We start from the raw sequence: 17841 nt of genomic DNA on the forward strand, positions 1-17841 counted from the left end.
TTATAATTTAGAGCTGTGGTGGGTCAAATTTAGCGGGAAATTGCATAGGCTACATACGTCATTCACCTGAGTCATATCTGTACACAAAGAAAAGTAGTTTCTCTTCCAGAGTGAAACTGAGTTTGTCGTCAATGGCTTGTGGCCACTTTTGTTTTACTGTTGTCTCAGGACTGTTTTTAGTTATATCTTTCAGGGAGTAAGTCTATTTTCTGCATACATTTTTCATAACAAATCTCTTACAGCACCTAAAACCGTCTATTCTTAACTTTTTCTCCCTTTGTCTTTTAGTTATGGTTTATATGGAATTTTATTGTCTTTCAAAAACGTGCTGTTGTTCAACTTAAGTGTGTCCCATTTTTCATTGCCTACTAGTAAGTTGTAACACTGTTATCTAATAATCTTTCTTGATATTAAATGAGGTAATCTTGTGTAGGTCTGGTGTTGTGTAGTATTTTAAATGTCTTACAAAGTTTACACATTCACTTACATAGAAAATGTAAGAAATGACAGTAGATGAGCCTTTTTGAGCCTATAGCCTTATTGTAGGCCTGATATTAAGTTCTTTTTTCACAGGGTAAAGTACACTGAAGAACAGTTGCTTGTTACAAAGTGTGCAAATGAGACTGTAGAAAAGAAAATGGCAACGTATTGTACATACTGTAACTGTCACATGCATTCACAACTAAGATTTCACATAAGTGATCCCACTTAATCCCACCTTTTTAAACTACACAAAATACCACACAGAGATTGCGCTCTCAGTCACACTTAAACAAATTTTCTTGTGTTTCTAACTTTCGTTATTAGTTTCCCCCTTCTCTTTTTTTTTGTTTTTTTCAGTCCACATGGTCAGCTGATCTAAATAAACCCTTTCCTTTCCATCCCAGTCCTCTGTTCTGAGGCGTTTGAACAGGGGTTGTGGTCTCTGTTGACGAAGATGTGTTTTGATCTGGTGAAGATTGGCGGACAAGAAGCTCCTTAAACACTGAGTGCATCATGTGATGCACTTCCTGCAAGATATGATAGACAAAAACACACTTTAGTAGGGGGAGGGAGGTCTCATTGGGATTATAACTGGGATTTTAACATCCTGACCTTATCCACTTCTAGTGAGAATTCCTCTCCACTTCCTCCCTCGAGAGTGGATCGTCTTAGTTGAGGGCTGTCAAAGTTATAAATTGACTGATTTAGTCATTATTCCATAGATGAATATAATCTGTGACATTAAAATCTCCATAATACCAAACAAACAGTCTAATTACACACTCTAATGTTTTCCGCAGAGCCCCTGGAGAATTTCCTGTCTGTATAGGTCCTGTGGGTATTTGTAACGAAACCTTCCCAGAATTAACATGGCTGGGTCCGACCCCGGCTTTGTCACTTGCGACCTTGACCCTAGAATATTAATAAAGATAGAATTATTGTCTATCTAGTTACTGAATCATTGGTCATCATTATGCAGTAAGAATGGTGTTTCATTGTTTGATCATCATTATGTAGTAAGAATGAAGTTCACATAAAGTTCACATTCATAGATTATATGCTTCATTTGCAGCACTTGTATAAACTATGTACAAGTCACATACTAAACAGAATATAATAATAAAGCTTTTTTAAGGCCCATAACTACAATAGCGATTACGCTAGGACAAAAAAAAAACTCTACATGGTTACATAATTCATGTCTTTACATGCATCTGTGAGTGTTTTACCGTGTACTTTGCTCTGCTTTCAGCTCTTCCTCTGTCTGCTGTCTACCACAGCTGGATTTCACAGTTTCCTTCCCTTTCTGGTCTTGACCTCCATCCGCACTGAACAACAGAGTGAGAGAATTGAAGAGTGTTATGACTCTCTGGACTGTGGTATGTTGTAACTGATTGTGGCTTTGACTCAGTAGTGATTCCTGAGTCACAACTTAAAGGGTTAGTTCACACAAAAATGAAAATTTTGTCTTTAATTACTCACCCTCATGTCATTCCACACCCGTAAGACCTTCATTCTTCTTCGGAACACAAATTAAGACATTTTTGATAAAATCCCATGGCTCAGTGAGGCCTCGATTGAAAACAAGATAAGTAACACTTTCAGATGCCAACAAAGCACCTAAAGACATATTTAAAACATGTGACTAAAGTGGTTCAACCTTAATGTTATGAAGTGAGAAAAATACTTTTTGTGCACCAAAAAAACGAAATAAAGACTTTATTCAACAATATCTAGTGATGGCCGATTTCAAAACAATGCTTTATGAAGCTTCGAAGCTTTACAAATCTTTCGTATCAAATCAGTGATTCGGAGCATGAAAGTCAGGTGATTTCAGTAAACAAGTCTTCGTTATGTCATAAGTGTTTCAAAGTTTGGCAGTTTGAAACACGTTCCGAACCACTGATTCGAAACAAAAGATTCGTAAAGCTTCGAAGCTTCATGAAGCAGTGTTTTGAAATCGCCCATCACTATATATTGTTGAATAAAGTCGTTTTTTTTGGCGCACAAAAAGTATTCTCGTCGCTTTATAACATTAAGGTTGAACCACTGTAGTCACAAGAACTGTTTTAAATATGCCTTTAGTAGCTTTCTGTGTGTTTGAAAGCATAAATTAACTTTTTGTCAATCACTGAGCCATCGGACTTTATCAAAAATATCTTAATTTGTGTTCCGAAGATGAATGAAGGTCTTACGGGTGTGGAACGACATGAGGGTGAGTAATTAATGACAGAATTTTCACTTTTGGGTGAACTAACCCTTTAAAGCCAATTCTTCTAAATGCCTTTAATTTATATAACACCCAATAAAGTTGTGCAACTCTAACAGGCGGTGACATTAACAGGTATACTATAAATGCATAGATTATGAAAAAATTTGTGAAATCAGTAAGTAGTTTCTTCAGTTGACTATTCGCTAAGCTCCACCCCCTTGGTTACTGTTGCTCACTCAGACAAGCTTTGCAAAATGTCCCATATGAACGAATTTCAGTAAAATATGCTCAAAGTGATTGGATATAATACTTACGAGGGTTTGAATGAAGTAAAGAATATATATATTAAAAAAAAATGTTAATAAGAGCAAAAATCATCTTCCAAATCATGTATGTACTTTACCCAAATACATTTTGAAAACCTTAAATATCGATTTTTATCTTATAGATGATAGGATGGATATTGGGGGAAATTGCATACATATGTAATTCGCCCATGTGTCTCACTCATGCAGTTTTGTTTTTTTACCGTTAGAGAGTCTAAAGTCATTTAGTGTAGTTTAAAGGATTTTAACAGGTCAATTCTGAATTTATGAAACACCCAATACTGTCAGGCATCTCCAACTGACAGTGACATAAATCTGTGTATAAATCCACTGACCATGGGAAATTAATTCAATAGAGAAGTGAAATCAAAAAGCAGTTTCTCCAGTTGACCATTTGATAAGCTTAAAGAAAGTCCCACAGGATTGAATTTCAGTAAAATGTGCTTATAAAAATGATTGGATATTAAACTTCTGAGGGCTAGAATGAAGTGTAGCATTGCAAAGCATCTTTATCCACATTTTTCTTTAATGAAATTGTTAAATGTGGCCATGCATTTAGAGATAAAAACCTACCATGGCACACTAATATATTTATTTGGGATGAGACCCTTTGTCCCATTCACCTCCCCTCTCCACCAATCAGAAGAGGCTTTGCTGTGTAGGACGACGCGGTCCCCCTGTTTAAAGGTCAGCTCAGCTGAAGAACGGCCTGTGTAGTCAAACAAGGCCACTCCTAGCACATCAAAAACAGACCGGAAGGAATTAGTTAATTTAGCTATTGAGTTTGCTACTAGCCCAGATAAGTAAACTATGTCAAACTTACCATCTTTTCCTTCTTTTGTTTGAGATTGCTCTGATTCTCCATCTCCTTCCTCTGCTACAGTCTCACTGTAGACATAAGAAACATTAAATCAAGTCAATTTTATTTATATAGCGCTTTATGCACACTAAAGAGATGGAGCTTAATTCTCACCAGTCTTCTTCTTCAGTCATGCACTTTTCATACACTGGCCCGGGTAATTCATTCTGGCTAGGGAAGATGCTTTCGTGTTGGGTGATGATACTCTTAACCAGGGCATTGATGCGCTGAAGCTCTGCCGCGTCACCATTATCTGGCCCCCTCACTAGACTGGGCCCAAAGCACACTGCCAGATTATAGGGCTGCATCATGTTCTCGTCACTGTACTGGGAGACACTTTACACACACACACACAAACATTTAGATGTGCTGATTTCATGACTAACAAAAGGGCAAAACCCAGTGACACCCTGTGATACTCACTGGTGAAGAAATGCAAAAAGATATCTCATGACAATGATAAGCGAGGCAGGATATGAGGAGATGACGCACTTCAGCTGCATTGCTTTTTTTGTTTCGTCATCTATTTCTGAAAGAGTAGGAAAGTTAAAGACACCATGAAATTCATTCATTGCTGCAACTCCTAGAAGTTGACAAAATAAACTTTTAGCAGAAATGCATTTCATATTTAGACAAATGGATAAAATATAGGAAATATAACTAAGCAGTGTATATTCACAATACATTTTAGCCATTTTTGGAAATAGATTTCAAAATATAAAATATATCCAAAAAAAATTATGTATTGCTTTCTTTATGTAACAATATACACTACTGTTCAAAAGTTATAACTTGGGGTAGGTAAGATTTACTTTTTAATGTGTTCTTTAAGTGTTAAATTGTGTATTACAATAACTTTTCTTTTTAAATATACATTACCTAATATGGCTAAATAATTAAAATAAAATTTAAAAAGCTGAATTTTCAGCAGCCCTTTCTCCAGTCTGTCACGATCCCTGTCTGTGTTCCCTGGGTCTCCTCTGTTTGTGTACCTCATGATTCCCTGCTGCTGTTCACCTTGTTTGTTACCATGGACACTCATTGGACCACGCCCCCTTGTTAACTTGTTACCTTGTTAAGCTCATTAGCCTTGTTCATTCTACCATTTATAAGCCTGGTTTACTCATCTTTTCTTGGCAAAGTATTGTTTAGTGTAACAGCTGCAATTTTGAGTGTTTTTCTTTTTTTCCTGTATCTTGGGCTGCTTTCAGCTCTGACAAAATGTTGCAGTTTTTTTTTTTTAAACGGGAATGGTTGTGTGTTGAACACCCTTTTCTGTGACGCAAGAGTTGCAACTATGGCAGCTGAGAAGGCCATTCTTTGTGTTCTTTTTGAAGAATTTTCAGAGCCTGATGAAGTCAGTATAAATACATGTTTAATACTGCAAAATAAGCTTGATGTTACAGTCACTGCCCTTCCCGTCCAGAATAAAAGAGAACATCCCAATCGAGTGAAGGGATTTGTGGAAAATGTGGTTCCTAATTATTGTGATCCAACATTTGCCTTTATGTTTATGAAAGTATCACTCCACAACACAATAGCAAAAAATATAAGTATAGTATTTTTATGTTACGTTAATCAGTGTCTAGCACACCTTCCTAAGGAAAGGATATAGACCAGAAGATATTGCAATTACAAAATGATATTTAGACAGACTTAAAGAAGTTCCAGATCTCTACTTGTGCTCTTATTATTTAAGTTATTTTGCCATTAAAGGTGCTCTAAGCGATCCTTGGCGGAGTAACTTCCTGTTGACGTTCGAAGTGTTGTCAAACAAAACAGAGGCTAGCTAGACCCTCCCTCCCCCTCCCCCTCCTCCTCCTCCCTTCCCATCCGTGCTTCCTGAAACAGTCATGAACGCGCATTTAAAATCATTCTTGTCGGTTATTGGCTGGAGCATGTTTATTATGATTCGTGGTCCAGGCTGCACCAGTTTGTTTTTATTGCCGTTTTCGGAGCTCGTGGCGACTACAGAGACCGCGTTTTTTTACAGTGTGTTCAGGGGACAGGCAGCTAGCGGATAGTGAGGAGATGTTTGCTGTTTGTGACAAAAAATGTTTTGGCCTAAAAATGCATGACATCACTTAGAGCACCTTTAATGTAAATAAACACATGCAAACATTATACTTGCTCTTGTGAATTTATTTTGATGTTAATTACATTTATGAGCTGTTCCTTTATTACCGCATGGTTTATATGCTTGTTGATGATGATTGGGCTGACATTTTTGACCCACCAAAAAAGAAAAAAACGTATCTCAAACCCGTTGCACACCGTTTCCACAGGAAACATGTTGTTCAACCCGGAAACCGTAGCAAAACATTGCGCACCGGTTTGAGCTTGAACATGCCCCTGATCTTTGCCCGTTCGTGGATTTCCCTGTTTTGCCTGTGTCACTGCTTTCTTGTTTGTTTGGACTGCCTTTCTGTGTTGTTGACCTGTTGCTTGAACTTTGGTTTCCAATTGTGGATTACTCTAGTCAATAAAACTACGTTTGGATCCTCAGCCTTCGAGTCTTCAGCATCATAATCCTTTAGAATATGTTGATTTGGTGCTCGAGAAACATTTCTAATTATTATCAGTGTTGAAAACAGCTGTGCTGAATAATATTTTTGTGGAAACTAGATTCTTTGATGAATACAATGTTCAAAAGAACAGTTTTTATTTTAAATAGATTTTTTTTTTTTGCAACAGTATAAAAATCTTCAGTCACTTTTGCTCAACATCCTTGCTGGGTTTTTCTTTTTTTTTTTTTTGCTCATTATCTTTACTGAACAAAAAGTATTATTTCATTTAAAACATTTACTTATTGCAATGTACACCATAAAGCAATTTTGGAATTGCAAATTCAACGAGGGGACCAAAATCTTCATGACACCATGTAAACTGAATGCTACTGGCTTACTTAAAAATGACTGAGTCTTTCAAAATGTCCCACCCCAACATCAAGTTTCATTAGGAAACATTTTAAGAGAACAGGAAAACACATTCAAACCATTTCATTGAATGTTTGAACAGTTACAGAACTAATGTCTGACCTCACATACAGTATACACAGTTAATCCAGCAAACAAGCACATAAGAGTGTAGTAAAATCATCTTACGCCCACATTCCATCAGCTGGTCATAACTGTCCTCAGGAAAGAGGGGTTTTTCTAGTCCTCTAAAATAAAGTTTCAGCACTCCAGCCACAGAGTCCATGTCACATCCCCCATCAGCAAGGGGGTCATCTCCTACAAATACGAAAATCACAACCTATTACTAATGCTCAGTGAAAGGGAGGAGAACATCATCACTCATTGCACATACCTTTCTCAAACGCATCCTTCAATTGATTTACCACCATCTGTGATCCCGGCACTCTGAACAATCCCTCATGATGTAAGCCTTACCGGAGAAAAAAGGGTGAATGTGTTAGAAAACCAGTGATTAAGATGGAAAGAATGGGGAATTTTCTACTGAATTAGATTTACCATTGAGGTTGATGAACCGAATGCAGCTTTCCACCACTGCAGGAATGAGCTGTCCTGATGCCTAACAGAAAGGAAACACTGAGTGAGTCAGATGCCTTAAACTGTTTTGAGTAAATCCAGAGCACTTCTGAGAGATTTACTTGAATGTATGATAGTAGATCCCCACTGAAGAGCTTCTGGTTGATCTGGGCACCGGGGTAACTCTTTTTATGACGCACAGATCTTTTGGAGCGTGTTCTAATTAAACAGAAATGTTTAATTATAGTCAACACTAAAACTAAAAACAGTCTCTTTCACTCTTGCTACCCCATTGAAATGCAGAAATTTGCCATAACATAACCAGTGTTGGGGAAAGTTACTTTTAAAAGTAATGCATTACAATATTGCGTTAGTTACTTTTTATGGAAAGTAATGTGTTACGTTTCTTTTGCGTTACTTTTTCTCATCTGGGCTGGAATGTTTGATTGTTTGTTTTTATGACAACAAAAAAGTTCTATTTTTGGGAAATGTAACAGCCTTTCACACCAAAAGTGAAACGAAAAAAGCCTCTGGCTGAAGGAAATGCAAATTCACGCTTGTACAGTAGAGGGCGCAGCTCAAACAAACATTCTGGATTGCATAAGAAAAGGATGCAGGAGAAGAAATGAGTAAATGTATGTTCACATTTAGGGTGCATTCTAAACGGGATATATGGCCCTCCAAAGAGCACTTCGGAGTGAAAACAATCATGGCCACCATATTGAAGGGTTGTTCCAAAATGAAGTGCTCAAAACTGGCCACTTCAAAGGGCCCTTCCGAATGAAGGATTTCGAAGGGTACAACTAATGGACACTTCGGGCCCCCATGATCCTTTGCACAGGGAAGTTGTTTGGCCTATTGGCTGATTTTACCTATAAATGTATGTATAGCATTTTTTTATACTACTGTAATATTTATACGAATTCGATTTGGTACATTATTATGGTCAAAATTACATTGTACTTCAACAAAAATACTTTACAGCTACCAGCAAAAATAACAAAAATACTTTACAGCTTTATCAGTCCATTCAAATGTTTAAAATACATACACATTATAAAAGACCGGCAGTAGCTGATTACTACAGTAAATGAATGCGTATTAATACAAAGACCAGGGTGAAAAAGACAAATGCGCCTCCTTGATTGTCTCATTAAGATGCGTTCCAAAAAAAGAGTTTTTTTGACCCCTACACCCTTCATCCCTTCGAAGCAGTCACTCCGGAGGGTAAACCCTTTGAAGGGATTATTAGGGCATAGGGATGAGCCCTTCCGAATGGAACGCAGGGTAAGTCTAGAACTAGTCTAGAATAACCATCATGTTTACACAGCACACACAACGCCTCAGCACTTACTCCCAGTTTTCATTGTCAGTCAATGAATAGGAAAACCAAGTAACTGGCATTACTTATTTTAAAAAGTAACATATTTTGTTGTAAATTTAAAAGTAATTACTTTACTAGTTACATGAAAAAGTAATCTGATTACGTAACTCGTGTTACTTGTAATGTATTACCCCAACACTGAACATAACAATACATATATTTTAAGCCATTACTTTTTGTAGGATCAGTTAAGAAAGAGGAAGTCTTTGTTTCCTTACCTGGAATGGGCACCATCAACACTTTCAGCTGATAACAAAAAAAAAAAAAAAGTGAAGAATATCAATGGTCTTTGCTTTACAACAATTTAGATAGGATACAATAGATAGGATAGATAAAATAGATGGGAAACATTATTCTACCTTTCTGAATGGCAACCTTTAGCAGGTCATGTTTGGCCTCCAGTTTTGATATTAAAGTGCTGTTGCATAGATGGTCCCTCACTTTCTGCAATATAAAGTTGTAGTAATAGTAAGACAAAAACAGTAATAGAGACAAATAGAGTATAATTACATTAAATAATACATATTTAAATACCTAAAACATCATGGAAATATATTATTTAATTATATTTAATATTTACTATAATAATAATAATAATAATAATTTATTTTATTAAATAATAAATATGTAAATATATTCCCTTTATATAAATAGATAATGTAATTATATTGAATATTTTAAATATTTAACTTAACTGTTTAATAATGGTTTTCTACTTTTATTTAAAATTACGTGACAGCAAAGCTGAATTTAAAGCTTCAGGCTTCAGTGTCAAATGATCCTTCAGAAATCATTCTAATATGCTGATTTGGTGTTCAAGCATTCTTATTAATTCTTTAAACATTTCTTATTATTAACAAAGTAGAAAACAGTTGTGCTGCTTAATATTTTTGTAGAAACCGTGATACATTTTTCAGGATTCTTTGATGAACAAAGTTCTAAATAACTAAATATTTTTTAAAAAAGAAATCATAATTTGTTTTGATTACCGCAAAGTACAAACTCTCAGTGTCCGGAAGGCTGGCTCTGCGCTTCAGCTGATAGGTCTTACTGGCTGATATATCACTGCTCCCCTCTGGTGATGACGGGCTGCTGGGAAAGTCTGGGGTGGATGCAAAGGTGTCCTCAACAATCCCATCCAGCATGGAAGACTGAGCTGACTGCAGTAATTTGCTGGACTGCAATCATTTTTATGGTCAGATGAACCAGACTTATAAAGAATATTTATTCATCCAAATATCACTACATCTATCATCTATCATTTGACAGTAGTGCTACATAATAATGATTTGTGTGATTTTGAGGGGTTTGTATACCTCCTCGACCTCCATGGTGACTGAAGACAGCCGAGACTGCAGCTGCTGGAAGCGAGTCACCAGCTCGCTCATCATCTCACACTTTGCAGACACCTCAACCGCCTGCAAGAGGACACATACATAAGCAAGTGCACATTTTTATACTTACACAGACACATTTTATCACGCATTACCTGGTCGCCTTCATAGGCTTGGTACTGAAAGCGCAGGGGCAGGCAAAAGGCTGAGATGTTGGCCTGCATGAGAGTGTCTCTGTCCTGGCTCTGGCTCAGCTCTGAGACAGTTGTGTCCAGCTGCTGCAACACAGAGCTCAAGTTCTGCTGGCCCCATTGCCGACTGGTCAGGTAAAAACGGAACACCTTGGATATGGACTGGTGGTAACCCAGATCACAGCACTGAGAGGGCATGCAATGAGAGGTTGAGTTATACCTGCTCAGTACACAAACCTGATCATACAGAGCTAATATAAAGAAACTCACATCTATGAGAGTGGAGAGATCCTGAAGGTAGTATTTGTTCATGCATGCATTTGCTGCAGCCAAGTTGAGCAGGTAGTCATTGCGTGCTTTTGTGCATTTAAGCTGAATCTCTTGAACTTTACTTTGCCTCTATGCACACATAAAGGTGAAATGTAACCTCAAATGTTAGTGGAACAATCATTTATCCACACACATTCAGTAAGTTGCACTTCTAAACCACAACAACCAAACACCCTGCTGTACAATCTGCCACCATCACATGCAGCGAACTCTTGCCCACATCACTGCACAGAGGAGGATTCTGCCCATGAGCATGCAGACAAAACACTGATATATTTTATTGCTCCTTCGAGTTTGTACTACATTCAATACAAGTTAAGCTCAAGTTAACCGCATGTGGCATGATGCTGACTAACACAAAAAATAATTCAAATCATGCCTAATTTTCTTTAAGGTCACACTGAAATCAAAATGGACAACTCTAGTTTTTTTTATATATATAAAATATTGCAATATTACTATAAATGATTTATCAGTGAACATCATAACTTTTTTTTAATCCATGCGCTCTCATAATCTTTAACCAAAATAACTTACCCTCCCTCTTGTAACAACATCTCTTTTCAGATGATGTGTTTACTGGTGCGAGGGCGGGATAACCTGTCACTCACATGACATCACACCATTAGCAAACCACAACAATCCAATCAGTTTCCAATGGACAAAATCATGTCCCGTCATACAATTTTTCTTGTTCGAGAAACCATTTCACTCAGTATCTCAATATGGATGAAAATACTATCACAACTTGTGTTTTATATTAAAAAAACACTTATTTAAAATGGAAGTATACTTGTATGAGAGACATGAAAGTTGAAATGTGCAGATTTTATAAAAACATTAACATTAATTTACGGAAGAGAATTAGGGCCAAGCAATAATAAAAAAATAAAACCATCTCGAGATTAAAGTTGTTAAATTTCGAGAAAAAACTCGTTAAATTACGAGAAAAAAGTCGAGATAAAATGTTGAGAATAAACTCGTTAAATTACGAGAAAAAACTCGTTAAATTTCGAGAAAAAAGTCGAGATAAAATGTTGAGAATAAACTCGTTAAATTACGAGAAAAAACATGTTAAATTTGGAGAAAAAAGTTGAGATAAAATGTTGAGAATAAACTCGTTAAATTACAAGAAAAAACGTGTTAAATTTGGAGAAAAAAGTCGAGATAAAATGTTGAGAATAAACTCATTAAATTACGAGAAAAAACTCTAAATTTCGAGAAAAAACTCGTTAAATTTCGAGAAAAAAGTCGAGATAAAATGTTGAGAATAAACTCGTTAAATTACGAGAAAAAACTTATTACATTTCGAGAAAAAAGTCGAGATAAAATGTTGAGAATAAACTCCTTAAATTTGGAGAAAAAAGTCGAGATAAAATGTTGAGAATAAACTCGTTAAATTACGAGAAAAAACTCATTAAATTTGGAGAAAAAAGTTGAGATAAAATGTTGAGAATAAACTCGTTAAATTTGGAGAAAAAAGTCGAGATAAAATGTTGAGAATAAACTCGTTCAATTACAAGAAAAAACTTGTTAAATTTGGAGAAAAAAGTCGAGATAAAATGTTGAGAATAAACTCATTAAATTATGAGAATAAAGTAATTAAATTACGAGAAAAAAGTCATAATTTAACAAATTTGTTCTCATAATTTAACAACTTTTTTCTCATAATTTAATGAGTTTATTCTCAACATTTTATCTCGACTTTTTTCTCCAAATTTAACGACATTTTTCTCATAATTTAACGAATTTGTTGTCGTTATTTAATGAGTTTTTTCTCATAATTTAATGACTTTATTCTCAACATTTTATCTTGACTTTTTTCTCGAAATTTAACGAGTTTTTTCTCGTAATTTAATGAGTTTATTCTCAACATTTTATTTCAACTTTTTTCTCAAAATTTAACAACTTTAATCTCGAGATGGTTTTATTTTTTTATCATTGCTTGGCCCTAATCCTCTTCCGTATTAATTCTTCTGTTAAAACTTGTGCATTATTTGAGCTGAAAAGTTATTCTCCTCATGTATACGATTGGTTTAGGTTATTGGTTGGTCCTATAACACTAGATATACCTGTACATCAGAATAAGAATGGCATCTACGCTAATATCTGTCTCTCTGCTTATCCTGAGGTTTGCCGGGTGCTGGATCCAGGCCGTATCCAGATCAGATGGAGAACCTGCGTCTGGACCTGACTACAACGTAGCCCAGGAGACAATGGACCTAAAGATCCAATTCTGGCTGCAACTATAATTCAGATTTTTAATCCCTGTATCCGCTTACATATATTTATATATAATCTATTTTTAATCTCTATAATAAAAATGTACAATTCAGATTTTGATCTCCATATACATTTACATATATATATCTTCCAAGGGGTTTTTTCCCTCCTAGGACTTTTTTCCCAGTGCTAGCACGCTGGATTTTTCTCCTAGGGGTTTTTTTCCACCCCTGGAAGTCAGCCGACATTGGCTTAATGTAGCACCATCTTGTATATGTTACATATTACCACGCTTGTTTGTACAGTTTTAACCACTTCCCTTTTTTTCTGTGCTTCTAATATGTAAAGCTGCTTTGAAACAATTACCAATTGTAAAAGCGCTATATAAATAAATTTGACTTGACTTGACTTTAGGCATTATGTTATAATGTCAAAAAGGTTGCTGAACATATATTTACACAGAAAAGGTTAGTAATACGGCAGTGGTTCTCAAACTTTTTGGTCATGTGCGATGCTCCGTATGTAAGTGATTTTGTCTCAATAAAATGTTGTTAACTGGCATTTAGTTTACATGTTGGTGCTATACAAATTGGCCCCATTCACTCCATGATAAGTGCTTCACTGTAACCCAGAATTATTCATTTTCTGGTAATCAACATTATGCCACAAGTGCAGTCAATTGAGCTATTGAACCTTAAATATATCTTTAATTAAAACCACTTCATTCACAACCATTTCATATTTTGGTATTAAAAAGGAAAATATACTTTCTCTATTTGTCGTTCAATCTTTTTAGAAGCACATTGTTTTTGCTTTTCCTCCAGTCTGACTGCCTCCTTTAGTTTGCCTTCTGCAGACAGGAACTCAGTATAGTACTGGTAATATGTCTTCAAGGCCTGATTTTCACAAACATGGGAATGAGATTTGCAATACATTAACTGTAAATGGATGTGTACAATCTTGGCTTGATGTGAGGAATGAGTGGTTAAACTCACTGTATGGAGTTCTGCGGTGACCTTCAGAAGTCCATCCTGTAACTGGGTGAAAATGTCTCTGCTCTGAAAAATAGAAATAATGACAAAAGAGAAAGGTAAGTGATTGTTTTAGTAACAGTGTATTACATTAGGTGAGAGGACTGTGGCTTTGCCAATGGTGTTATGTTTCTGTGAACTGTCTGCAAAGTGTCTGTGCAAAGGAAGCCACATGTACTGTATTTACGGGGCATGCATGCTTCTTCAAGTCTAGTAATGTGGGGGTGTCTGCAAAAGTGGAAGGATGTGAAAATGTGTGTGTGTGATGGTGGGTGTGTACCCTTTTGGCTAGGCGCTGGGCATGCTCAGCACAGTGTGAAAGCTGTTGAGGCAGAGTGTTGCTGTAGCTGTCACTCAAGAAACTGTGATCTCTGCTCTCCTGACGTGTTTGAGTCAACAACACCTGCCAGCAGCTAACCACTGACTGATGGCTGGGCTCCTTCCTGAGGGCGATAGGAACAAAGAGCTATCAAGGTTCCTGATACACAGCAATGTATGAATGTATATCAGTTTCAAATCATTTACCATTTAAAAATTTGAGGTCAGTAAGTTTGTTTTTTTTAAATAAAATAAATTTTTTTAATCAGCAAGGATCTATCTTTCTTTCAAATAAATTTGCCCTTACAAGGGTGGCATAAGTGTATGTGTACTGTACACACACAATTCATTCATAGGTTGATAAGAATTGTATGTATTAATGGTGATCTGTTCTTTGTGTATCCTTACTTCCTGGTTCTAGAGGAGAACCTGTCACACAGCTTGTCCAGCGAGCGGGCGTACTCTCCCTCGATCTCGCCTCGTCTGCGCAAGTAATCTATCAGATCTTGAAACACCTGGGTCTTCTGCTCAACTTGACCGTCAAATATCCTCAACTGCTCCGCCAGCTGCAAACGCACCTCTAGAGAAGAGAAAGAGAGAGAGATTATATTTCTATAGTTCCTCTTTGTTGATCTGTTTTATTCTACATGTCATATAACAATGAAATAGAACATGCTGGCTTCACAAAGATAGGAGTCAATAAGGGTTGGTTATCTTTGTAAAAATCTGTCTTGTGATGGTGGAAGTGCTTGCAAAATAGCAGCAGAAACTTATCAGCAGATTTCATCTCATTGGAAAGCAATTAGTTGGATTCCACTTTCTATTCCTAAGAGTGCTTATTGGGTTTTCAGTGTTTGAACATCCATTACCTTTCATCTGTGTGTCATAGTCTGCCGTCACCACTTTGTCCCTCCTCAGTTTGACATGGGATGACATTGTAGTTCCAACTAGTTGATATTCTGCTTTGAACATATCAAATAGAATTAAGTTTTACTTGAAAATACTTGAAAAATATTTTCATTGGCAATGCATGCTTTTAGTTCAGTCGTGACAACTCCCGGGACAGTTTGTAAAACATTTTATTAATGTAAATGGCATGTATATAGGTTTGGTCTTGGCTGTCTAGATCTGCTACCCTGCTGCTGGAGCTATGGTTGCTGCTGCAGAGCAAGTATGACTTTTTTTGCTAAATGCTCGGAACGTAAAATTAATGGAAACATGCTGCTGCTGCTGCTAGAGATAGGAAGACCCCTGTAACAGATCTAGGTAGGTGGTGCTGGGGAGGCGGAGGGCTAGAATAAGCATTTGAATAGCACAGAGATTAATTTGGATGTCTCGTGGTTATACAAATGGTAATGGATACATGAAATTGATTGGCTAAGAATGTTACATTGAACGAACCAATCAGAATGCGAATAGAGTTTATTTTGTACAATATTACATCTGTACAACCCAAAGAAATGAAGAATATGTACACTCACATTTAATGTGGACATAAAAGCATTACTAATATTCTACTTTAATCCATTTAAAATCCAAGATCAATCACAAGATCAAATCCATTCATACTCAAATTTATTTGGCTTTAAGACCATTTGGACTATGAAATTCACTCAACTTTAAAGGGTTAGTTCACCAAAAAATGAAAATTCTGTCATTTATTACTCACCATCATGTCGTTCCACACCCGTAAAACCTTTAATCTTCAGAACACAAATTAAGATATTTTAGTTGAAATCCGATGGCTCAGTGAGGCCTCCAAAGGGAGCAATGACATTTCCTCTCTCAAGATCCATAAAGGTACTAAAAACATATTTAAATCAGTTCATGTGAGTACAGTGGTTCAATATTAATATTAAAAAGCAACGAGAATATTTTTGGTGCGCAAAAAAAAAAAAAAAAAACGACTTATATAGTGATGGCCGATGTCAAAACAATGCTTCAGGAAGCTTCGGAGCACAATGAATCAGTGTGTCGAATCATGATTCAGATCGCGTGTCAAACTGCCAACGGCTGAAATCACGTGATTTTGGTGCTCCGAATCGCAGATTCATAACGTACCGAAGCTTTTGAAATCGGCCATCACTATATAAGTCTTTCTTTTTTTATTTTTTTTTGGCGCACCAAAAATATTCTCGTTGATTTATAATATTAATATTGAACCACTGTACTCACATTAACATTTAAATATGTTTTTAGCACCTTTACGGATCTTTAGAGAGGAAATGTCATTGCTCCCTATTGCAGGCCTCACGGAGCCATCGGATTTAAACAAAAATATCTCAATTTGCGTTCCGAAGATTAATGGAGGTCTTACAGGTGTGGAACGGCATGAGGGTGAGTAATAAATGACATTATTTTCATTTTTGGGTGAACTAACCCTTTAAATTGTACACCTACTTGTACAATACCACAAGTAAGACAATCAACCATTGTCTACAATAAGTATAAAGAAGAATCCTATTAAGATTCTCAGCATTTAACGTCATAGTAAAATGTCTTGGATAATATATTATGATTTAAAACAAACACATTTATATCTACATACCTATATAAAGTACTTTATATAGTATATAAACTCCAGAGTAATTTCTACATTAAGACACTGCACTCATTCATGCCTGTCAGCTCATTGTAATCTCTAGCACAAGAGTGTCCTCATTCAGCCTGTGACAGCGGTCACTGACATGTAATGACCTACAGTACAGTGGATGTACAGTGTACTGTTCAGTTTTAGTGAACAAATTGCACTTCTAGGGTGTCAAAAGGGGAAGGTAGCACACTTCCTGTGTTTAAAGCAAACAAGGCAGTACACTCTCACCATGAGTCATGACAACAGACCACCCCCCCAGACTCTCCTTCTATCATTCTTCACAGAAACTTCCCCATTTTCATCTCATGAAAGTAGTCAAACGCTCACTAAATAATAATTGCTCTCATATCTTCAAATGTTAACAGACACATTAATGAATTCTTCACAACAACAAGCATGTAACATTTTCTTGGCATATGATTTAAAACGGTCCGTTTTTAAGATTTTGAGGGAGTTAATTTTTAGAAATAAAACTGTAATGTGTGTAAAAATATTTTTTAATATGCATTGCTAAAATTATATTGTTATATATTTTTAGCCAAATGTAATGTATGATAAAAAATACCAAAAGCACAATCAAATCTTTAAGAAAAAGCATCTGTGCAATATCATTTTATTTTTTAAGAAAAACCACAACACTTACCTTAGTAATACCTGCTGGTGTTCACATTAGAATTCTGAATATATCCTCTTAAACAACTTACACGATGTTATATTATCATTTGTCCAAACCAAAGCACTAAAAAACTCTCATAATACATAAGTGAGATACAGAGAAATACAAGACAGTTCTCTTTCCTCGGTCATGCTGACACTGAGTGTGCTGAACGCGGAGTAAAACCTCACCTTATTGGCCCCTCCTCCCTCACTGTGTCTTCTCACTTTCACAAACACTATCTTTTCACTTTGGATTCAAGCTATTATTTAATGCATTTGACAGGCTTTATTTGGGGTAGCACGTTTCAGTTAAAGCTATTTATGTCTGTCTGTTTGGACATCTTAAAGACTAATGTCATTTTGAAAGTAAGCTGCAGTTTCCAAGATTTGCCCACACAGGTTGATAACA

The 17841-nt window shown here is 36.1% G+C and overlaps 1 protein-coding gene across 3 annotated transcripts; it reads right to left on the bottom strand.

Annotated features, from left to right (window-relative positions):
• Positions 1-257: 257 nt before the first annotated feature.
• Positions 258-17673, bottom strand: arhgap4a (Rho GTPase activating protein 4a). 3 transcript variants are annotated; one of them, XM_067372113.1, is made up of 24 exons: positions 17419-17673; positions 15052-15141; positions 14591-14762; positions 14145-14307; positions 13829-13891; positions 13601-13729; positions 10551-10679; positions 10245-10466; positions 10072-10173; positions 9745-9933; positions 9115-9199; positions 8974-9001; positions 7494-7590; positions 7354-7414; positions 7190-7267; positions 6985-7113; positions 4304-4409; positions 3995-4150; positions 3845-3909; positions 3595-3754; positions 1713-1811; positions 1267-1395; positions 1096-1162; positions 258-1010 (listed from the first exon to the last, which is right to left on the bottom strand). In XM_067372113.1, exons 2-24 carry the CDS (start codon positions 15116-15118, stop codon positions 837-839), a joined length of 2670 nt encoding a protein of 889 aa, XP_067228214.1. In that variant the 5' UTR covers positions 15119-15141; positions 17419-17673; the 3' UTR covers positions 258-836. The 3 variants fall into 3 exon arrangements, with proteins under 3 accessions (XP_067228214.1, XP_067228212.1, XP_067228213.1); XM_067372111.1 differs by having other exon boundaries at positions 3995-4216; positions 17419-17667; XM_067372112.1 differs by having other exon boundaries at positions 3995-4216; positions 15052-15144; positions 17419-17667.
• Positions 17674-17841: the final 168 nt, after the last annotated feature.

This window comes from Chanodichthys erythropterus, chromosome 20 (genome assembly GCF_024489055.1).
Source record: "Chanodichthys erythropterus isolate Z2021 chromosome 20, ASM2448905v1, whole genome shotgun sequence".
NCBI classification, from domain to species: domain Eukaryota; kingdom Metazoa; phylum Chordata; class Actinopteri; order Cypriniformes; family Xenocyprididae; genus Chanodichthys; species Chanodichthys erythropterus.

What these genes read in the sequence shown, in the direction of transcription:
- arhgap4a (XM_067372111.1), bottom strand. Translation starts at nt 15,118, where the DNA reads ATGTCATCCCATGTCAAACTGAGGAGGGACAAAGTGGTGACGGCAGAC. An exon ending in TCACCGCAGAACTCCATACA is followed by an intron (nt 13,730 to 13,828) that starts GTGAGTTTAACC and finishes TGTGAAAATCAG; the next exon opens with GCCTTGAAGACATATTACCA. An exon ending in AACAAAAGAAGGAAAAGATG is followed by an intron (nt 3,755 to 3,844) that starts GTAAGTTTGACA and finishes TTGATGTGCTAG; the next exon opens with GAGTGGCCTTGTTTGACTAC.